At 48.5% G+C, this 23742-nt stretch overlaps 1 protein-coding gene across 1 annotated transcript in view; it reads right to left on the bottom strand.

Moving 5' to 3' along the window:
- Positions 1–23742, bottom strand: part of MBOAT4 (membrane bound O-acyltransferase domain containing 4) — a 99251-nt gene that overhangs the window by 44106 nt on the left and 31403 nt on the right. Inside the window, exon 2 of the mRNA XM_069626177.1 lies at positions 19758–19982. Within this exon, the coding sequence (XP_069482278.1) occupies positions 19758–19982 (225 nt within the window). The remainder of the gene's footprint in view (positions 1–19757; positions 19983–23742) is intronic.

Below are 23742 nucleotides of genomic sequence, written 5' to 3'. Positions count from 1 at the left end.
GAAACATTGTTTGCCTTTGAGGAAGATGAGCCATGTTCACTTATGCAGAACTGGAATGTTGCATACAAGATCTAATTAAAGAAATTCTGGGTCTCCCAAATAATGCTGACACACAGAGGTGTTGCTAGTGGGGGCTGAGAGGGCTATAGCCCCGGGTCTTTTGGTTGTAGGCCCGGATAGAAGCTCAGGCCTTACAACCAAAAAGGCTAGCTAGCCCCCAGTCCCAAACTTAGCATAGCCCTGGATCTTTTTCAGACCTAGCAACACCCCTGCTGACACGGTCCTGGTCCGTACACACCAGGTGTTTTCTGCTTATCAAAAAAGAAAGGGCTTCCTTCCAGACGTCTTGACCAGAGTCCACTTCTTTCACATAAAAGAAAGCATCATGAGAAAGGTCAAGCATTTTGAAGAATACACTTTTTGAGGAGTTAACATTTGCTCGTTTAAGAATTTGGAACAGAGCGCACTTCAAAAATGGTGATCTATGAAACATCTTGCTTCTTGGCTTCAAGAACAGTCCATTCCATACATATGGGGATTTCCATGTAAACTTCTTTCGCAGTATGATGGTGAGCAGCATCAGGCGTCATCATTGGAGGAGGCTTCCTCTCTACTTGAAGTGGACTGATTTGCATATGGTCTGGAGGGTTGCCCAGAGCTATGCCAGAGGCTGGGGCTAATTCCAAACCTTCCAGCCACCATCTCTTTTTCTTTGCTTTATTTGTTAGTAACCAATGTTCCATTTAATCCTCTACTTAATAGTGGGCCTTGTGCATGCAAAATGGCTATTTTGAATGATACTCTAGAAAGGGAAAGAAAGAAACAATGTCAGGAAATATATAAAAGATGGGAAATTAAATAGACCTTTACAAACATTATATTTTAGTATTTGCAAGGGGAAGCCCGTTTCTTCGGATTTGAATCCCTCCCAGACCTATATTTGCCATTGTATGTATTTTCTGTTCATTTCTAGGGATATGCGTTAACAATTAAATCAAACCTGTGCCGATGCATGAATGTTAATAAAATGATTTCCAAAATACAGAAATGTAAGGTTAGCCTTCAAGCACAGTATTTCATTATTTTGATCTTCTGAAAGCCTTCCCAAAAGTAAAGGTTGGCACTTTGGGAAAATGGCTTTATATCCTGACACCCAGACACTAAATATCCTTGGATTATTGCAAATGGCAACTGTGCATTCCTCATTTACTCTACACTTATATAGGTGGCCACTCCTAACTCATTAATCTATGGATTATTTGGGGTTGGTAAAGTCAGCGGATCGGGTCGCTAAAGGTCAGGACTAAGAGAAGGAACAGACAGTCAGCAGACTCTAGAACCAAAGTGCAGGGGCATCAGAGGATACCGCATATTAGCGGCAGTGGGGGGGATCGTGTCTGAATCTGACTCAGGATGGAAACCGTACGTTGTGTCTTCTAGTGTACCAGAAAATGCATCAGCCTCACAATGTGGGTGTGAACTTGGGGCAGTCAGTAGGGGCAACCTGTACCTTTGGGGGAAGCAGTAATATTATAAAAACAAGTCCTGCTGCAGGTAGCAGAAGGAGGCATGAGTGCCCAGCAGAACGCAGGTCACTGGAGAATCTAGCAACTGCTTGCACAAAGTAAGCACACAGCTGTGAATGGATGGTGTAATGCCAAAGGGGCATCATTAACTGGGATGTGGCGACTGTCTGCAGCCGGATTTAGAACTAGTAATTCACTGCAGCGCCAAATGCACAGGTTACTTAGTGAGATACAGAGCCAGTGCTTCACCTAAGCTCCATTTTAAGTGTAGAAGAAAAGGTATTTTGGAATTTCACCCTTCTCTTGCTGCGACCAGATTGAGAGGTTTACAAATCCAAATGTTGTGCTGGGATACGGCAGTGGTGGAAAGAAAATCACAATTACCTGCCTGGGGGTTGGAGGGTAAATTTCACAGGATATGGTCCCCTTTCCCTACCTACGCGGAACAATTCCCTGGGATTGTATGTAGGCCCCTCACCCTCGGCTAGTTTTCCAACATTTGATTATCTGTTTAGACTGTTTGGCAGATGAGTTTTAGGGGGAAATTGGACCAACAGACTATGATATGATAGGTTATTTATAACGCGCAGGGGGTTCTAAGCGCGGACCGGGGCTGCTCTGTGTTGTCTTACTTGCAAGGCGAGCACGTCGCGGCTGAGCTATCCTCCCGAGACGTACCACGTTGCACGAGTCGATCTCAGTATCTATTTCTGTGCTCTTCTGGCTCCTGTTGTTACTATCTGTAAGAATGTATGCTGTTGCTTTGACAAGATATATTACTTTCTGTTTGGGGCTGATCTTCCTTAATGAAAAGATTTGATTGAAGAAAAAAAATCCAAATTGTACTCTGTCTTCCTTGTCTTCTTAGACACAGTTATTGGGTAGAATGAAGGGTGGGGCTTTACCATAAAGAAAGGGAAGTGTGGACTAAACAGGTGAAACATTTGGAAGATTATAGTTCTGCTAAAACATGTGAGCCAGGGCAGGTTTGGTGGCAGCCAAAGTTGGCGTGCCATATCTCACTTACCAATACCCAAAGCATTAAGTTGTTTGGAATGTGTAAGTACTACTCTAATGTTACTAAGAGTTTGCCCACCAAAATCAAACTAACTTGGTAGGATTTAAAGATTTGGCATTTTGAATGTGAAATATAACTATAGAAATGTTTGCAGGCACATGTGTTGCGATCCCTTTTGCCTAATGGTGGGTGTATTCTTACTGCTGGCGCCACTGAAGACGGCCAATGGGGAGGTGCCATCACAGAGATGAACTCAGGAAAGAAGTGTGACATTTGGAATTACTCTGCTACAATAAGAAGAGGGACTCCAACATGGATGTGATATGTTGAATACTTGTGGGCCTGTCTCTGGGGAACAGATTTATACACACACTTTGTTCTCAACCTATTCATTTATTTAAAACTAGTGGAAGTGGAAAGGGGCAGGCCTGCCCGATTGGCTGGCAGGAAGCACAGGTATTATTTCATGGTACAGGACAAAATTAAAGGACGCAATGTCGAAAAAGGCTGTTTGTCACTTTTACTAAAAAAAAAATCTTTAAATATGGAATGTGTTTTGGCGTACACTGATCATACAGCATTTATTAGTGTGGTTTCAGAAAAGTAGCTGGCCATGGCTAGCCAAGAAGAGGCGTGGAGACAGATATGCAAGTACATTGATCAAGGATGGAGCAAGGAAAGGAATGCGGCTGGGGAGATGCATAGTTCGAGTTAGGTTGCTAGTGAAACGCCCATAGTAGGATTTCCGAAATGAGGGGATGGGTTGTCTCATGAAGCTGAATGGAATGAGCAAGGTATTCTGTAAATCCGTGCTACGTCCCAAAATGTATTGATTATTCTCTCAGGCAAAGTACAAAGGGTCCATAAATTACATTCAATCAGAAATGTCCAATGAACACATCTTGATTTATTGGGAGTATTTTAACCAAAAACAGCCAACACGTGTTTTGACCAGCAGGTCGTCCTCAAGGCAGTCTTGTCAATTTCCGAATTAATCTATCTGTAGTATTTCCAAATTAACTGAACACCCTAGTCAAATAGAATGTCTTGGTAGTCAAAAGAGTTCTGAATTGAAACAGAGTTTTGTTGAGAATCTTAAGTATACTTTAGGTTAACGCGTGCAAAATTGGTAATAATCCTTGGCATGAAGATGCATCCGTGCGTAAAAGATGGGCAGCTGCTTATAATGGCTGGATTCACTTTAGTTCAATAATGTTATTGGTACTGAATCTGTCAGTGTAGCGGGATAGATCCCTTTTATCTTCTCGTGTCTCCTAGTGGTACGCAAATGGGATCACCATGCAGCAGAGACACAGCTATGAGGTTAAACAAAAGAATAGTTGGGTGATTTACAAGTGTGGGCCAAAATGAATAAAAGACAACAAACTTCAGTAACAACAGAATGGCTTCTGCTGAAGGGGAACAGCTCAAGACTCATTCTGGTTGTCCTCCCTTTGGCAGATGGTCATTTTGCAGTCACTCACAGCCCTGAAGACTGAGTGTCACTGCAATTCTTTTATAGACTCCAAATCCAAAGACTTCTGATCATCTGCTTCTCATCCTTGACCTTTGGAAGACACACTTGCTCCCGGGTCTCAGGGCCACATCCACCCAAATGCTAGACTGGCGTGAGGAGGATATTGGGGCCGAGTAGTACCAGCCCCAGCCTCAACGCTACCCAAATGAGCTTGGAAAACTGAGCTGGCTGATTGACTTGCCCCGTCTTCCTTTCCACCTCTTGATCTCAGGGATCTGCCCTTAATGCCCAAGGGGCTCCCTTTCTTTATACCTCAATGGTTTGACATGTTCCCCCACCTGAGGGAACCTCTCCTGTACTTTATACTCTCTCCCCTGTTGTGGAGGAAACAAGGCGAGGGACCTTTAAAAAGGGGAATACACTTCATGAGGGGGGGGGCACGCAGGGAGGGAACAGGGAATGGGAAGTTAGTTAGAGGAAGGAAAATAAAAGTGTTGCAGCAGACATACAGGGCTCTGTGTCATTCTTTCAAGTAAGGGGTTTAGACCCCAACAACTGGCGACGAGGTGACCAGCCTTTGCCAGTCAGGAGACGCCTGCTTACGCGGTGTCGTCAGACAAAGTGAAGCGGAAGCAGAGGTGTGACGGAACCGCTACATGATTGGACCGGCTGTGGAGAAAGGTGCTCAGTGATGCCGGAGCTGCCAGAGATTGAAGAGTGGTTTTGTGCAGCAGGGACACGGGAACGATCACGAGGGCTGAAGTGCAGGGCCCCATATACACGGGGTGTGAACAAGAGAAAGAAAATATAATACTAATAAAATAATAAGAAACACCTCGGGAACAGGACAGCACTCGAAAATAGAGGGACATCATGGGAGAAGCACAGAAGAAAGTTTTGGAAAAGTATACAGCACCCAAAAGCAAAGGGATATTACAAATAATAATGGCACCGAGAAATAAAGAGGGCACAACGGCAAGGGCCACTGGGCAAGTTACCAGGCATGCCGTTTGGGCTGGGAAGGGGAACAATATCACGTGCTAACCTACTCCATAAAGCAAGGGAGGAGTGCATGAGAGGCTACAACGGTATCAACAGAAAGAAAATCGAGGAGAAAAAAAACACATGCACAAACTGTGCCCTGCAGAGTGAGTCGGGCTAGAGGGGAGGATAGAGAGTGAGAGAGAGTTGCAGAGGTCATGAAAGAGTCCAGAGTAAGGACAAGAACCATCCAGGTGGATGTTAAAGTCTCCAAGAAGGAGGAGTTGAGTGGTCGAGAGCAGGAGGGAAGAGGAGAGGTCCGCCCACTCAGAGAGGAAGAAGGAGATCTGACCAGGTGGCCGATAGATGGTAACCACAATAAGGGAATGGCTAGGAGAGAGAGAGGGCCTGCATATGAGGTATTCGAAAGAGGAGTAGGCCTGTGTAGGAATGACAGAGGCAGGAATCCACTCAGGGATGATCAGGTCTACAACCCCTATGAGAACGATTGGACCTGAGTGTGGAGAGGATCTTGCAGCCATCAGGAAGGAGAGTGTCAAAGCATGTGACAGTGCTGGCAGTGAACCATGTCTCGGTGAGACAGAGGACATCGAGGTCAAGTTCTTCAAGGAGGCGGCAGATGTCAGAGTAGTGTTTGACAGCTGAGTGAGAGTTGAGAGTGTCAATATGGAGAAGGTTGGCGTCCTTGAAAGACTTCCGGGGAGGGGTACCAATCAGAGGTACGCCCTGCAGAGGTTTAGAAGAGGAAGGAGAAGAGGGCAAGGTAGCCAAGGAGGAGACAGCAGGGGGAGGCAAGGAAGCTGTGGAGGCAAGAGAGGGGACAGCTGGAGAAGAAAGGAAATTGATGAGGCGCGGGAAGCCTCTATCAAAGAGGAGAAGGTTTGCCTGAGGGCCTTGGACCAAGACAGTACCATTCAAGTAAACATTAATGATGACCTTACAGGAGTGGCAGGAGGCCAGGAGAGCCTCCCACCAGTGCCACCATTAATGGTAGATGAAGAGAAAGGAGAAAGCACAGAGACCATATGGAGAGTCCATAGGTCTGACGAGGGAACGACAAAGAGGATGTCAGTGCGGGTTTGCCCGGAGGAAGCATTGGTATAGGTGTCAGCAGTAGGGAGGCCTGGGTGGAGACCAGGATGACCTTTTTAAACTTCTTCCTACCAGATTTTGTGAGGAGAGCAGGATAGTCGATCGAGAAGCAGCTCGAAAAGATAGTTAGAAAGTCCTAGACAATTGTAGACAAATTTGAAATGTCAGCTATATCCCATTTCGTTAGGTGGCAGATTGTATAGGGAAACTAAAAAGTCCTTAATCTTTAAGACTCTATGTAGGTTTATACCTAAGATTACCTCTTGATAGTAAGGCAAAGGTAACATGTATAGCAATGCGACCGTGTGGGACATGCCAATCCTTCAATCTGGTACTGAGTTAATGGGTATTGATATTTTCAAAAAGCGTTTCAAAGTATAGTTTACTCTTGGCTTCTGGATCTAGGTGACAACCAGGATAAACCTGACGCTTTAATGTGACATCACCCACATCCTTGTCCTCCATTACCCTCTGTGATGATGCTTTCAAAACCAAAAGGAGAATTGTTGCGCTGCAGCTCCCTGCTGGCAAAATACATTGCTACTGGCTATGTGTCACAAGTGCTGGGATATAACGGAGATTCCTCCAAATCAGATAAGTCTATGTCCTCCTCCCCTTTCTCCTCACCTGTTTCTTCCAGAAGATTCCCTCGTCTGTAGGACTTGCCTCTTGGTCTTTTCTTCTTTGTGAAGAGATAAGGTCGTCCGCGGGAAGAAGCCACCCTGATTCCCTGATAAACAGGAAAACAGCCGGCCCCGTCCCGAAGATGCCAGGAAGAGAGGAAAAAAGCAGCCGCTTAAAAAAACCTCTCGCCGGATGTTGTTGATAACAAATGCGTGCTGGAGGAGTTGACTGGAGAGTCCGGAGTGCAGGTGAAAGGCAGGAAAGTCTTTCCGAAGCTGTCAAGCTGTAGTATTTGGAGTTGTAGCATGAGAAGCCCGGGGAACCCGGGATGGAGGAAAACACACCACTGCCAGATACCGGAACGAGATCCGGAAAACAGGAAGGAATAGAGGAGCCCCGAAAGGCACGGGAAATCAATAGAATGGAGTAAACAGGCAAAAAAGGAAGGGAAGAAGCAGTAGAAAGAAACACTGCTATGGTTACCGAGTAAACTTGGTAATAGAGGAGTACTGGAAACACAGTAGCACGGCAACAAAGCGAAAGAAACAAGTTGCAACGCACAGAGCCCAGAGAGGGGCGTGGTTAAATACGGAAACAAGAGAAAAGGCTAGACCGATAAACCAGGAAGCGGAAGGAAAAGTAACACAGGAGAAAAAGACTAGACCGCCAAACCAGGAAGTGAAAAGAAAAAACACACGGAACAACTAATGGCGCCGCCAACGCCAAGCCTTCCATAACCGCCAGCGGCCACCAAAGGACGGCGGCATGACAGTATGCCCCCTCCCAAACGGCACCCCCCCCGGTTTACCCGGGAACAGACGGTGAAACCGCTGAATCAATGCCGGAGCGTGAACATGAGACACCGGTTCCCAGGAGTCCTCTGAGTGCGGATATCCTTTCCAGTGGATGAGATACTCCAAGCGACCCTGATGATAGCGGGAGTCCCGGACGGAGGCCACCTCATACTCATCAGAAGGAACCACTTTGGGAACCGGATCACGCGGCAGAGTGCGAAGGTAGGGATCACTCTTGTATTCCCTAAGGAGGGAGGAATGAAACACCGGATGGAGACGGTGCATATGTTTCGGCAACTGGAGACGAAAGGCCACAGGATTGATCTGGCGTAGAATAGGGAAAGGACCCAGATAGCGGGGTGAAAGTTTAGAGGGGTGTAGCCAACGAGGTAGAAACCTAGTAGACAACCAGACCTTGGTGCCCTTACGCCATGCCGGAACCGGCTGGCGCTTAAGGTTGCAGTAAGATCGGTACCGGAGACTGCTAGCTCGCAAGCAACTCGTGGCAGACTTGTGAGCATCCAAGATACTGGTAAGGAGGGCATCAACAGATGGAGTTGTAGAAGGAGGAAAAGAGAGAGAAGGAATAAAGCTAGGATGGAAACCATAGGAACAAAAGAAAGGACTAAGACCAGTGGCACTGTGCTCTGCATTGTTATAGGCAAATTCTGCAGTAACCAACAGACTAACCCAATTGTCCTGTTGGGCATTAGCGAAACACCGAAGATATTGCTCCAGAGTGGCGTTCGTTCTTTCTGTCTGTCCATTGGTCTGTGGGTGGAAACCGGATGACAAAGCTCGTTCCATACCCAGTCTTTCACAAAGTTCCTTCCAGAACTTCGAGGTGTACTGAGATCCCCTGTCAGAAATAATCTTGTCCGGGGTACCATGTAAGCGGAATATTTCCCTGGCAAACACTGCCGCCATCTCGGCTGCAGTAGGAAGACCCGCCAAAGGAGTGAAATGTGCCATCTTGGTGAAGCAATCGACCGTTACCATGATGCATGAACAACCTTCTGAAGGTGGCAGATCCACGATGAAATCTGTAGAAATAACGCACCAGGGTCTCTTCGGAAGGTCCTGTTGTTGGAGAAGCCCTATTGCCTTTTGAGTGCTGTACTTTGATCGACAACATACAGGGCATGACTCGACGTAGGTTGTAACTTCTTTGGCCATCCTAGGCCACCAGAACCTGCGAAGAAGCAACTCCAAGGTGTTCTTTACACCTCTGTGTCCCGCTGTTGGATCATCATGGCACCATTTTAATGCCGACTGACGGGAGATGCTGTCTGGTAGAAATAGTCGTTGTTGTTGAAAACATAAACCACCTTGCATGGATAGTTCCTTCGGAAGGGGGTTAGTGGACCGTGTGACCTCACGGACTCTGTCCAGAAACGAATCCACAGAACAGATCACTTTAACGTCTGGTAGCATGAGGCTGGGAAATTCCTTCAGAACCCTGTCTGGTACTGGTCTTCTGGAAAGGGCATCAGCAAGTATGTTCTTGGAACCTGGTAAGTAAGTCAGTACGAAATCATATTGGGAGAAAAAATGTGCCCAGCGAGCTTGACGCGAGTTGACGCATTCCATCTTCTGCAGGATCTTAAGATTTTTATGATCTGTTCTGATCTCAAAAGGATGAGTAGCTCCCTGTAGGAGATGTCGCCATTCTTCGCATGCGGATTTCATGGCCAGAAGTTCTTTTTCAATCACCGAATAATGTGTTTGACTGTCGTTCAGTGTTTTGGACATGTAGGCAACGGGATGTTCTAGCTCCCCGTGTTCCTGTAGGAGAGCTGCTCCAATTGCTGCAGAAGAGGCGTCAGTCTCCACAATGAATCTTAGATTCTGATCTGGTTGATGAAGTACCGGGGCAGAGCAGAATTCCTTCTTGAGAAGTTGGAAAGCCCGGTTTGCCTCAGAAGACCAGGAGAAGGGCATGGATGACTTCTTTAGCAACCTTGTAATGGGAAGAACTCGATCCGAGAATCCTTGGATGAATTTGCGATAAAAATTGGCTAGACCCAAAAACCTTTGGACGTCTTTGATGGTATGGGGTGTTGGCCATTGCAAGATGGCGTCGGTCTTAGCGGAATCCATGCGAATACCTTCTGAAGACAGGATAAAGCCAAGATAGTTGACCTCGGAGACTTGAAAAATGCACTTGTCAGCATTGGCCTTGAGTAGATTGTCTTGCAATCTTTGAAGGACTTGGTGGAGATGTTTAGCATGAAGTTGAGCGTCTTTAGAATACACCAAAATGTCGTCGAGGTAGACGACAGCAGAATGGAAAAGTAGATCGGAGAAAATGCGATCCATGAATCTCTGAAACACAGATGGAGCATTGACAAGACCAAACGGCATAACACAATATTCATAGTGACCGAAGGGAGTGCGAAAAGCCGTCTTCCATTCGTCACCGGATCGTATCCTCAAAAGGTGGTAGGCTCTTCTTAAATCGATCTTAGAAAAGATCTTCGCCCCTTGAACAGCTTCTAGGATGTCTCCGATAAGTGGCATGGGATACCTATCTCTGAGAGTAACTTGGTTAAGACCCCTATAGTCGATGCAAGGGCGAAGTTCATCGGAACCTTTCTTTGGAACAAAGAAAAGCGAAGCCCCAGCAGGAGAAAACGAAGGTCGGATCAGGCCATGATGTGTATTTGCATCCAGGTATTCTTTAAGTGCTTTCTTTTCCTTAAGAGAAAGAGAAAACATCCTTCCAAAAGGTACAACAGCATTGGGCTGGAGAACGATCTGACAGTCCTCTGGTCTATGAGGTGGTAACTTCTGAGGACCATCGTCCGTAAATACCTCCTGGTAGCGGAGATATTCTCTGGGAATACTGTTTACCTTAAGTGCCTCTGAACTAGAGTCTAATTCCGGACAAACATGAACCGTAGTATGTTGGGTCTGTGAGGAACATGAACTACGACAAAAGGCTGATGTAAAGGACAGTTGATTCTTTGTCCAATCTATGGTCGGGTTATGCTTCCGAAGCCACGAGACTCCCAGGATCAATGGAAAATGTGCAGCTCGGATGAGGTCAAATTGAATGGTCTCGTTGTGATGTAGGATTTTCATCTGCATAAGAGGTGTAGTATGAGTGATAAGGCCCGAGCTGAGTGGTCTGCCGTCTACGCCCTCCACCTTTTGATCCTCGTCCTTTTGCAAACGGTGAATGCCAACCTTTTCCGCCCAAACCAAATCCATAAAGCAACCGGCAGCACCACAGTCCAGCAGTGCCAAAACCTCATAGGACTGCTGAGAGAGGCTTAACTCCACTCCAACTACCATCAGACGGTTGTCTTCTACTGTGGATGGCGTGGGTGTGACCGATAAAGAGACGAAGGGACCAGGTAATCCCCCTCGGTAACTTGTCCCAACTAGTTCCGAGGATTGGCGTTTCCCGAACGTCTGGGAGGTACGTTGGGACAGTCTCTAAGTAAATGTTGATTGGATCCACAATACATACACAGGTTGTTATCTCTGCGTCTTCTTCTTTCTTCCGGGGTGAGTGGCCCTCGGGTAGTTCCAATCTGCATTGGTTCCTCTTTTGACATACAGGTGGAAGAAGGGGGGGGGTAATCCAGGATCAAGTGTAGCAGGAAATCCACGTTGTTTACGACGTTCGGACCGTTGCTCTGAGATGCGGAAGTCCAGTTGAATAACAGTAGACCACAGATCGGTTAAAGTAGCTGGTCGGTTAACCCTTGCTAATTCATCTTTGAGTTCCTCCCTTAATCCTCTCCGAAAGATGGTGTACTGAGCGTTTTCTTGCCAGCCTGCGTCAGCAGCCACCCGTTTAAAACGGGAGATGTATGTCAGCAGATCCGTACTTCCTTGTCGGATATCCAGTAGCTGTTCGCTGGCGACTGCCGCAGACTCTTGCCTTTCAAAAGCCGTTTTGAATTGGGCGGTGAAACCGGCATAATCTTGGAGTAAAGGGCTGGCACCGGTCACCAGAGGGGTAGCCCAAGAAAGGGCGTTACCCGTAAGGTTAGAAATTAGAAAACCTATACGGGCTGAGTCTGAGGCATATGCTTGTGGTCTGAAAGTGAAATAGATTATGCATGCCTCCATGAACTCTTTGAAACTAGCCGGAGAGCCATCGTATTTACCGCAGGCTAAGGGCATGGGAGGCAAATCACTCCGGGACTGTTCGAAGTGATCGACACGCTGCCTCAAAGCAGTGTTTTCGGCTTTCACAGCCTGTAATTCTAACGTCACATTCTGCATTGCAGCGAGCAAATCTTGGACCTGTTCCGGGATAGACATTGTGTTCTCTTCTTGGCGTTGCAAACTGTCACAAGTGCTGGGATATAACGGAGATTCCTCCAAATCAGATAAGTCTATGTCCTCCTCCCCTTTCTCCTCACCTGTTTCTTCCAGAAGATTCCCTCGTCTGTAGGACTTGCCTCTTGGTCTTTTCTTCTTTGTGAAGAGATAAGGTCGTCCGCGGGAAGAAGCCACCCTGATTCCCTGATAAACAGGAAAACAGCCGGCCCCGTCCCGAAGATGCCAGGAAGAGAGGAAAAAAGCAGCCGCTTAAAAAAACCTCTCGCCGGATGTTGTTGATAACAAATGCGTGCTGGAGGAGTTGACTGGAGAGTCCGGAGTGCAGGTGAAAGGCAGGAAAGTCTTTCCGAAGCTGTCAAGCTGTAGTATTTGGAGTTGTAGCATGAGAAGCCCGGGGAACCCGGGATGGAGGAAAACACACCACTGCCAGATACCGGAACGAGATCCGGAAAACAGGAAGGAATAGAGGAGCCCCGAAAGGCACGGGAAATCAATAGAATGGAGTAAACAGGCAAAAAAGGAAGGGAAGAAGCAGTAGAAAGAAACACTGCTATGGTTACCGAGTAAACTTGGTAATAGAGGAGTACTGGAAACACAGTAGCACGGCAACAAAGCGAAAGAAACAAGTTGCAACGCACAGAGCCCAGAGAGGGGCGTGGTTAAATACGGAAACAAGAGAAAAGGCTAGACCGATAAACCAGGAAGCGGAAGGAAAAGTAACACAGGAGAAAAAGACTAGACCGCCAAACCAGGAAGTGAAAAGAAAAAACACACGGAACAACTAATGGCGCCGCCAACGCCAAGCCTTCCATAACCGCCAGCGGCCACCAAAGGACGGCGGCATGACACTATGTGGACCCCACCACTATGTTGTCTATGGATGGATGAATTGATTAACTGCCACATAGCTCCAATATTTAAATATTAAGATGGGTGCTTGCAAGGTTAGAAATGAATGTTATCTGTTTTAAAGCTAGCGCTTTCAAATGAAATAGAGGGAACAAGGTTTAGTGACGCAGGTGTCCTGGGTGCGTAATTACAATAACAAAAAAAAAGAGTAGGACTAGGAGTAATGAAGATTACGATAAGTAATGCCTGCATTACTTCCGCATTCCTCTTCCTCCTTCCAGTATTAAGGTTTTTTCCCCCCCAATGTACGTGGTGGAGTAGAGTTCTTCGAAGACGCGTCGAAGGATCCTTCTTGAGTGACTCCCTTTAAAGCAGGAGCCACGGATCGTTGAGAGGCGTCGAAGAAGGTGAACTTGTCGTCGACGGCGGCGATGACAAGTTCAAGGGTGCCGAGACCCTGATGTCGATCCAGGCGCTGCTTGTCAGCGACGTCCTGCGAGGATGAGGTGTGCGGGGCACCTCGGCGATGAATTGTTCAGGACCGCAAAGAGTTTCAGAAGAACTGTGGCCCAACGAGGGCGTCGAGTCATCGAAGTCTTTGTGGCATTCAGGTGGCGGGAAACCCACCGGCGGATTCTCCTCATCGCGTTGGTCGTCCTCGACTTTCTCCGATGGGACAAAGCGGTCGACGTTGCGGACAAGGGAGTACTTGGATTCAAATGTTCTTAGGAAAAGGAGCGGGCGGCTCCGGTCGTCGGCGGCACGGCGTCAAGTGGTCCCCACGGCTGGGCAACACAACTGTGACGGGCCTTCAGCGGTTACACAAACATGCAAACCCTGGTCGATGGCAATGGACTTCGACAGCAGCGAACTCCGGGTGCTTTGCTTCGTTCTCCTCAGCGGTCCCATCTCGAGTCGGCAGCCTTTCGAGGGTCTGACTTCCAGGGAGCTTCGGCAAAGGTTAGCGGTGCTCGATGGTCCCTCGGAGCACGGGAAGAGGGCGCCTTACCAGGTCCTCTCTCGGATCAGCCTTCGACGGATTTGGCAGCTTTCAGATCAGTCAAATCAAATGCAACAGCAAGTCTTCTTCCAGCTCGGCATCGAGGATCAGCAGTTCCAGTTACTCTTAATGTGAAGACACAGCTTCTGAACGCTTCTGAACAATTTCCAGTGGTGAGAGGTCCCCAGATATACTATCTTGTCTCTCATCCACACTGCTGGGTCACTCTCAGCAGCCAATCATACAGAAGGGCATTCATGCAGTCAGTCAGCAATCAGGCACACAGTCTATTCAGGCCATCCTCCTCCCTCTCAGACACTCACAATAAGGAATGTGGATTGGGACAAGTACTCAGCCATTCAACACTACACACTGCATTCAGGCCAGTTTCGGGTAGGTCTGTCTCAGTCTTTTTCTCTCATGCCAGAAACCAGACAACCACAACAAGAAGTGCATATTGGTCACACACTCCATTCACCCAGATCCCACCCACAGGGCGTACCCACAACCTACAGTCACTGGGAAGGCTCCAGCTAGTCTGGCCGGGCCTTCACAACAACACCATATATGGCACTTCCACCCAACAGCCAGTCAGGGGGAAGGGACAGAGTCAGGGCTTTCCAGGACTTTGGGAAAACAAGGTAATAGGCAATAGAAAGCAAGAGGCCATGGGGGCCATCTTGTTTCCTATCAGGAATCAACTGATTCCCATGGCAGGGCCTGGGTATCCCAAAATGGAGGATACTCAGCGCACCTGTCAAATTCAGCATGGAGCTGCCACCACCCCATACCCTGCTCTGCGGGCCACCCACAAGTGCCCAAAAACATACACTAGGGGCACAGGGTTGTACCCCCACCCATGGGTGCCATAAGGGTATCCCACGGGTCTGTTCACCAAACCAAAAGAGAGAGAGCTGCACCGCCAGGAGTCCCACATGAACTCCTGCGCGGAAAATACGACAGAACACACAATAAAAAGGCATTAAAGGACAAGGAAACAGAGGCCCTGTCCCTCCGATGCATTTCCAGCATCACAGAGACACACCAGCAAAATGATATGCAAAGGTCAGTACCATTTTATTAAGAACAACACAACCAGGGATTCATAAGGCCCCGATCCCAGAACACTGGAATCAAAAGACTCTGCAGCCACCCGGTGCAAATTCAGATGATAGTGCTGGATAAAGGTATCAGGAGAAGTCCAAGCGGCCGCCTGACAAATCTCCTCAAGCGAGACCCCCTGTGCCTCCATCCCAAGAGGTAGCCATGGCTCGAGTGGACCTACCCTTGCACCCCTATGGGAAAAGGAACCCCCACACACTTTTATGACAGCAGAACAGCCTCCTGGACCCAAGGCCTTCAGGCTTAGAGCCCCCAAAATTGATAGATTGTCAACTTTTCGAAAATGCTGGGAACGCACTAGGTAAACCAACACCGCCCTCAGGACATTCAAGCAATTCCACCCCATTCGTCAGAAGAGCCCGCATTGGGATAAATGACAGGAAGCACCACCTCCTGAGAGCAGTGAAACGTAGAAAAAAGAGGGGTCACACCTAAGAAAAAGAGCATCCTCCTGTACTTCCAAAAAGGGGAGCCTACACAGAAGAGTACAAAGCTAACCCAGGGGCTGAGCCGACGTGATAACCAAGAAAAGCAGTTTTGATGGTTAGAATTGTGAGAGAAACATCCTCCAGAGGCTCAAAAGGGGAAACATGAATGGCCTTGAGAACCAGAGGGAGATCCCAGGGAGGCAAGCCCGAAACCGCCATAGGACACTGCAAGGAAAACCCTTTCAAGAGCCAAGAGACCAGATTGCAGTCCTCGTCCCCCCAACCAGAGGACCCACGGAAAGACTGGACTGCAGCCGACTGGGCCCGTAAGGAGGACATGGAGAGCCTGAGATAAAAGCCGTCCTGCAAAAACTGAAGCACCTCTGCAAGAGGGAAGGCAGCCCCACAGGCACCACAGTTAGCTCACTCGCCCTGAAACACATACCAGTGCCTAGAGTATGACTGCACCATGGAAGGACGTCTGGCCCTTGGATAGAGTCCACCAAACCTAGAGAGAGCCCCCTGTCCTGGAGCCTGTCCTTTTCAACTTCCAAACCCCCCAGGCAAACCACGCCCCCAGAACCGGAAGAACCGGGACGGTACCCCACTGCCAAGTTCAGCAACAAAGGAAACCAACTCCTGTGACACTAGATGGGAGCGACCAGACTCACCACCACATTCGAGTCCCTCTTCTTGACCAAGACCCATGGGAGACGGGCAGAGGAAGAAAGGCGTAAAGGAGAGCCCGAGGCCATGGGAAGGAGAACGCATCCACGCTCCACACCTCTGGACAAGGAAACTGGAAGCAGAACTGGGATGCCAGAGCTGACTGGGTGGAGGCAAACAGATCCAACCACGTGACCCCCTAACCTCAAGCAAAGATCCCCGAAGACCTCCTTCCTTAACACCCAGACCCTAAATGGAAATCACCCTGCTGAGACTGTCCGCTGCTGTGTTGTGCATGCCCCTGATGTGCACCGCCTTTCTGCCCAGAACCCCAGGGACTGCTACAGAGCCTCCAAAGACTGGGACCAGCAATCCCCATGTCTGTTGATGTAGGACACAGTCGTTGTATTGTCCATCCACACCACCACCGGCTTCCCCCACAGAAAAGGCATAAAGGCACTGAGAGCCTGAAACACAGCTGCCATTACCCGCCAGTTGGACGAACGAGAAGCCTCCCAGGACCTCCATTCTCCCTGGCAGGCATCGGTGGTAAGCATGATCAACCTGGGCTGGGAGAGGGGGAAAGCTTTTCAGAAGGAGCCCTGGCTGGAACCACCATCGTAGGGCCATCCATAGGGAGGGGAGCACAGGAAAAAGGCGGTCGAAGTTGTGATCAGACCCTTCGCTAATATAGGTGGAGATGATCCAAGAGAGGACGCAGATGAAGACGAACCCAAGGCACCAGGAAGAAGCAGGATGCCATGTGACCCAAGGACTTGAGAAACCCCCTTGCAGGAGCCTCCGATCTGGACAAGAGAGACCGAAGTGATCTCCTCAAGTTGACAGCCCTGTTCACCAGCAACAGAACCCTGTCCTTCGCTGTCCAGAACCATGCCCAAATGAACTGGAGATCCCGCAAGGTGACAGGTTCGACTTGCCCAAAGTTGAGGAGAAACCACAAGTCCTGTAGCGTAGCACCTGACAAGTCCGATCCAGGTGGACCTGAAGGCAAAAGGATGAGGATGCCGCCACCAGCCAATCGTCTAGATATGGGAAGACCCGCTCCCTCTGCTGGTGCAGAATATCTTACACAAGACCCAAGATCTTCGTTAAAAGTCTGGATGCTAACTTGAATCCGAAGGGGAGAGCAAGGAACTGATAATGAAACCCCTCGACTGAGAAGTGGAGGTAGCACTGATGTGGACCCAAATGGGGATGTGGAAATAAGCATCCTGAAGATCTAGAGATGCCAGAAATTCCCCCTTCTGAACCAGTGGAATCACCCTCTGCAGACATTCCATCTTGAAATGGTGGGTGACAATGTGACGATTCAGCCTCTTCAGAACTATGATGAGATGAAACTCACCCCCTGGCTTGGGAACCAAGAGGATGATGGAATAAATGTTCTGACCCCTCTCGAGAGGAGAGGCTGGAAACCTCACCCTCTTATGGAGGAATTGCAGAACAGCCAGCCACATGGCAGACCTTTTCACCTGGGTAGCGGTATCCTGACAGTTCCCGAAGGCGTAGGGAGAGAGCTGAACTCCAGATGGCAGTCGCACCGCACTGATCGGTTCATCCAAGGATCTTTGGATAACTGAGTCCAGACCTTCTGGAACCCCAAGATGACCCCTGGCATTAGGACTTCGGCTGCTGCTGGCCAGGGAATGGACGCCCACCCTTATGGACCCACCTGGCCTTCTCCCTACTAGGATGGTGAGCAGCACACGGAGGAGCCTTAGGCTTAAATCTGTATGTCTTCTGCACGGAAAGCTTGGAGTCAGGCTTCTTATGCAAGTTCCCAGTTTGCTTATTGGCCCAGTACACATTGTGGACCTTCTCCTCCAGGGAGTCCCCAAAGAGAGTATGACCCTCATAGGGGATCTTCAGGGCGAACACTTTCTGGTGGGAATCCGTCTGCCAGTCTTGAAGCACAGAACCCATGGTCATGGCGGTAGCCTCGACCCCATCATAGCCTAAGTCCGACAGGAATTCCAGCGAGATCAGACCATCTGAATGTGGGGCAGAGGATTGGACCCCTCCTGCAAGGCCTTAGAGACTGTCCATAGGCGAGCGAGCGCTGTTTCAGCCGTGTAAGAAGAATAGGTAGAGGAGTGCAAAGACAAGTGCGCTCCAGCATAAGCCTTCTGCAAGGACCTCTCTGCCTTCCTGTCATTCCCATCCTTAATGGCTTCCTCCGGGGCCATGGAAGAACGACCTACGAGGCTCGGGTTAATATCATCTACTGCCACAGACTGGAGCAAAATGTTTTCTTTGCCCTGGAGAGGGTATAGTTTGGACACAAAACGAGGGGCAGCAAGCCGGTCAGGTTCCCTCCAAGCCACTTAGAACTCATCATTGATGTCAGTCAAGACAGGGAGGCCCGTCTGCAAGGCTTTCTTAAACTGAAGAGGGACCCTAGGAGTCCCCTCCGCAGGGTCAGGTGCAGGATTCGGAGAGACAAAGTCCATGTAATGCAGCACTTGGATAAGGATAAACGCCACTGCCTCCTTATCCAAATACTACCCCCTCAGCTCCCTATCTCTGGAAGCCTGAAGGAATAGACTGAGAGGAAAAAGAGGAGAGAATGGACGGAGGAATCCCGAAAACCCTTTCTTCCTGCATTGGCCTTCTCCTCCTGAAGAGCCCTCTTCAAGACTTGCAAGAGCTGTTGTTCTGACCATGCAGCTCTATGTGTTAAAGGCCGTTTTGGGGAGGACTGGCACGAGGAAGAGGAGGAGGAAGAGAAGGAAGGCAGCAGGTGCTTTCTTTTTGCTGTGTGCTTCTTGCCAAGATCCCACAGCACCAGAACAGGAGGACGAATACAGCAAGGCAATAACAACCGCAACCACCACCCACCGCAGGGGCGAATAAATAGGCACAATAAGCGCAGAGCCGAGCAGGAACCCACACAGACGGCTGCAGCATAAATCATCTCCTTAGGACGTCAATCGGAGCCACCGGAGCAGGATAGGAGCCGAGAACCGCCCCCTTCTCCTTCCCATAGCCCCAGACCAAATGGGGCACATCCATGACATGGCACCTGAGGACGCTCAGCGGAGGGAAGACAGAGCATGGAAGATGAGGGGCACAGAGGCTGGAGCTCTGCAGGGCCACAGTGTCTGCTGAAATCACAGCATCACACTCCCAGGATCCAGAGCTCTGCAGGGGACCCAAAGTGTCCACCAGGGGAGAATCCTGACGAGCAGCAGGACCTGCCACCCGCACCGGTACAGAGCCCCCTCAAAAACAGCAGGAGAAGGTAAGGAAACCAAATAAAGGTGAGTTTAGAAATAGATAAAGGATTCCTGCAGGAGGGGGGACACCTCACAAGTAAGTACTGGAACAAGCAAGAGGGACCTGGAGGTAATGTCACTCTTATTCTTCTGTTGATGCAGTTAGGAATATTGCACATGGCTTTCTTCCACACCCACACAAGATGGCCTTCATAGTGTCAAACAGTTTAGACACAATTGAATGGAGGGGAAATCTGGATGCACTATCTCCCGCTCGGCTATACCCATTCAGCATACTCATCAGTGGGCTTCCAATAGCTGTACACCTCAGCAGAGTACTTTACTGAAGCATGGACACACCCACTTGCACTACTCTGAAGGTGCCAGGTGCATGGAAGTGGTCAGCATATGGGTTCTTTAGAACAACAGTAGGCGATTAATGTTAACTTTAGGAACCATAACTGGCAAATTTGTGGGGTGTTCTTGTTTTGCGCTGCAATCATAACATCCCTATAACAAGGTTTTATTTACATTTATTTTACTGAATGCACAGGCACACACTGCTTGTATTCACCAATAGGTCACATGCATGGATTTCCCTTTGTTGGTGTCTCCCTTTCATACCTTGAACTCTGTATGTCTTGATGGGTGGGGCTGCTATAGTGCATCCATAGGTGGCATAAGGTTTGCCAGCTCATCTGACACAGGAAGGCCCACTTGTGGACAGACTCTGGTTGGGCTTCAGGGAGCAGAAATGCTGAGATGAAGGCTGGGGTGAGCACAAGCAGTGCATAAGGTCCCATGGCCGCAAATGATAATATGACTCCTCCAACCAAAAGAAATACATATCTGAAAGAAACGAAAATTAGAAGGATAAAGCAAAGCATAGGATTACAATTATAGTAAGCGATTTTAGCAATATATCTTTTTTCTGTTTCATATTTCTTTATTAGCAGTAACAGGTGATAGACAAAAACAAAATGAACACCCAGCATAACCACAAGTTCATTATTGGTAAAACACAACAATAATCGAGCACTATCCATCCTCTAATTGATCATATGAAGAGCATTTATCTACAAGTATTACTTCATCTTAATTTATCCTCTTCCCACCACCCCCTTACCAGCCTGCCTGAAGCCACGTCAGGCGCACTGACCCATCCAAGTACATGCTTGCATTCATGGTCTCCAGTGAGTGATAGGTGTCCCTGCTGTTGTAGCCATTCCCTATGCAACCACCTTTCATCTGCATGATACGATGTGTTTTGACGCAGTCCTTTGGGCGCTAGCCGTTTTGGTGCGCCATGGCCCACAGGGTGTGCCTGAAAGGGACGTGTGTGCAAAAGCGCTGCACCAAAACAACCAGCGCCACAACATCTTTCCTTCACGGTGGCATTAGGTCAGGGGATCCCAATAATGCACCTATGACCTCATCTCAAATCATGTAAATCCCATACTGCTCAATTGCAAATTCCCTTAGCCTTATAACTGTCCTCGCCGCTGCCCATTTTAACATAGCTTTAGACCACCCCTTAACTGACAGCTGAGCCGTTAACGGGCCCGTTGTTCGCTCCGGTCCTTTGGCGGCTCACACTAAGGGACCTTGTAATGCGGCTATTAGGGTTTAATGGCACCGGCATCCTTACCGACGCCATTAACCCCTTACCTCCGACCTCGGAATGAGGCCCAAAGTGTCACCGGGTATTTCACTAGTAAATACATCTTGTGTTCACGCTTCTTTATCCTATCAACTTGGCACAGTTCGCTACTAAGAATAGGATTCCCTCTATCAGTTACAGGGTTCTTAACCCTCTTAATCCTAGTGTCCCATTTGGGTGCGAATCCCAGACTCACACTGTAGCGCTGTATCTGCTTGGTTTACTTCCCTGCCAAGTATACACCTCTTTCTTTTATCCTCAGGGTCCCAGGCCCTTTAATTCTTATGTGGGTGCGTGTCCCAGATTTGCACTGTTTCGTTTTGAATGTGCTTGGTTCAGTCTCCTGCCAAACATACAACTCTTCCTGGCTTGCTTCCTTTGAAATCAGGGTCCCAGACCCTCGTATTCTCGACCTCTTATATGGGTGTGGGTCTCAGACTCCCACTGTAGCATTGTATCTGCTTGGTTCAAACGCCTGCCAAGTATACAATTGCTCCTATTTTGCTTGACGGTCCAAGACCCTTTTGTTCCAGCTTCTGTGTTCGCCCTGTAGCTGTCCCTGACTTGTAGCACCTACGAGGCAACCTGCATACCTGTTTGTTTGTTTCTCGTAGGTATAGGCAGTTACCGGGCAACTGCATTCCTTCTCTAGGCTCTGGTATCATTCAGGCACCCAGCAGGGTCTGCAGCAGCTCTGCAGTCTCCTGACACTTTCTGGCTGCGCATTCTCCCTCTCTCTGGTGCTTCGCTGGGGCCTGGGTGGTTCAGAGGATTCACTCGGCAGCAACCTGAATAGTCTTTTCATGGTGGAACCGGTTCCGGTTACCCTTTTCCTCCAGTTACGGCTCCCCTTGCGGCTCTTGTCAGCTGCTCCTGCGCAGGGCTCCCGCTATTACTCCTCAGAGGATAGGCCTCTGCCTGCTGCGTCCCCGCTGAGTTGGTTTCAAACTCCCACGTGGCATTTTTGTACTGCTTTGGGCCAATCACTTGCACTGAGAAGCTAGACCGCTCACTCTGCTTCTCTAGAGTGATCCTTGGACTCCAGATCATCTTCTTCTTCACAGTACTGACCTCTAAACTATATGCGTGATACTTTGTACTTTCTGGTTCTTCAGTCTTGTCATGTATGTTGGGTTGACTGAATTGAAAACAGAACACATTGGCTCTATCTACAGAGGGGGAAGGAGGGTTTAGCATTGGAGAAGGGATTGAATGTATGGAAGCATGGTCATACCACGTTCTCTGCTGACGGTCGTCCCCAAACCCATAGAGGGATTCCTCCGTATGTGATCCTCCCTCAGAGTACCACCCGCAGGGGGACTATTGCGCAGTGGATGCACCACCCTGACCATAGGGGAGAAGAGACAACATCCTCAGATTCATCACAATTCTTTGCAAGATAACTGGTGACAAATATGCATGCTGCAGACACTTACAATGTGTTAGTTTGAATTTCATGTTTCGCGACACACTGTTTGTATTGTATCAAGCTCTTCTCCACTCTGTATCTTGCCTGCCCTATACCCCCTTCACATTTACTGCATACATCCTGAATTCGCTTAGTCCTTTTGCATGCTGCATCACTGTACAGGGCCGTGATGCACCTGCCCCTTCCCCCAGCCTCAGTATTGCTAGATTAATTGCACGCATCTAGGGTTTCTTAGGAAAGCAATCCCAGTTGTTCCTGCCGCATGCAGCCAGCCTTGCGTAAGTCAAAAATCCTGCTCTTTCCTGCACTGCTACCTCACAGTACCGTCCAAACCCCATAAATCTGTTGTTTTCATCTAGCTGCCCCAATGCCCAATATCGCTTTAAAGGTATCACCTCCCCGTCCATTTCATCTGGGCGGCAGTGCCGGTTGGAGCATTCCAGATGGGCAAGTGCCCCATAAATATATTCCTCTAGCCTTCCATTTTTGTGTATTTATTGTAAGCTTTATGTATCACTCTAACTTGAGTTGGCAGCTTCTTTATTTGTTTACCCTTCATTTGCGGAACGTCCAGCAGCTGATGCGGCCTAATCATCCCTTCTATCAGCTTTGTTGCAAGAGCCTTACCTTGCTACTTGAACCATACCGCAGCAGTGCGGCCGCATAACACATTCTGAAATCTAACACACCAATACCCACTTCCTCATATGGCAGTCTAAGTACGCTGAGCCCTATCCTTGGCCTTGTATTGCCCCAACACGGATTCAACATCAGCCTATCCAGCCTCTGGAATTCTCTGTACAATATTCTCATCTGCACCCCCTGGAACACATATGACAACCTGGGAAGTAGTATCATCTTGGACAGTGATACCCTGCCTAGTAGCAACAACCAATACTTCAGCCAGGGTTCCACAGAATGATCCATCTTATCTAATGCCTGAATGACATTCATGTCATATACTTCCACCATGGTCATGGTTATCATCAGCCCCAAGTACCTGGAAGACACCATAGTAAGCGGTATGGGCAATTCAGCTAACATCTCAGGATAAGTTCCCAGCATTGGGCAGATGCATGAGTTTGGTCAGTTGATCTGCAGGCCTGACACTAATCCATATTCCTCCACTTTCCATTTACCTGCGATAGTTTGGTTTGATCCTCGCATAAGGGTCCTGGTACAATAGCTTCACCCATTTAATTTAAACCTCTGCTATCCCAACTTCCTTTATAGATTTTGGTCATAATCTGCCTATCTATGCAGTCAAATGCTGTATGTGCATCCAAACTGGCAATAGCCCATTGGCTTCCTGTTGCCATCATATCCTCCATAATCAAGAAGAGCCTTCTGAAACGTGCCATTGTAATCCTCTGTGGGACAAACGGTGCCTCATCTTCATGCACGATCCTGTGAACCACTCCCACCAATCAATAAGCACATTGGCCAGTATTTAACTATCCACATTGGTCCATGACAGCAGGCGATACGAACCACACTCCCCCCGATCTTTCCCAGCTTTT

This window comes from Ambystoma mexicanum, chromosome 6p (genome assembly GCF_040938575.1).
Source record: "Ambystoma mexicanum isolate Mex_15411 chromosome 6p, UKY_AmexF1_1, whole genome shotgun sequence".
NCBI lineage: Eukaryota > Metazoa > Chordata > Amphibia > Caudata > Ambystomatidae > Ambystoma > Ambystoma mexicanum.
The sequence above is the reverse complement of the archived record's forward strand: the minus strand, read 5'-3'. Positions and strand labels throughout refer to the sequence as shown.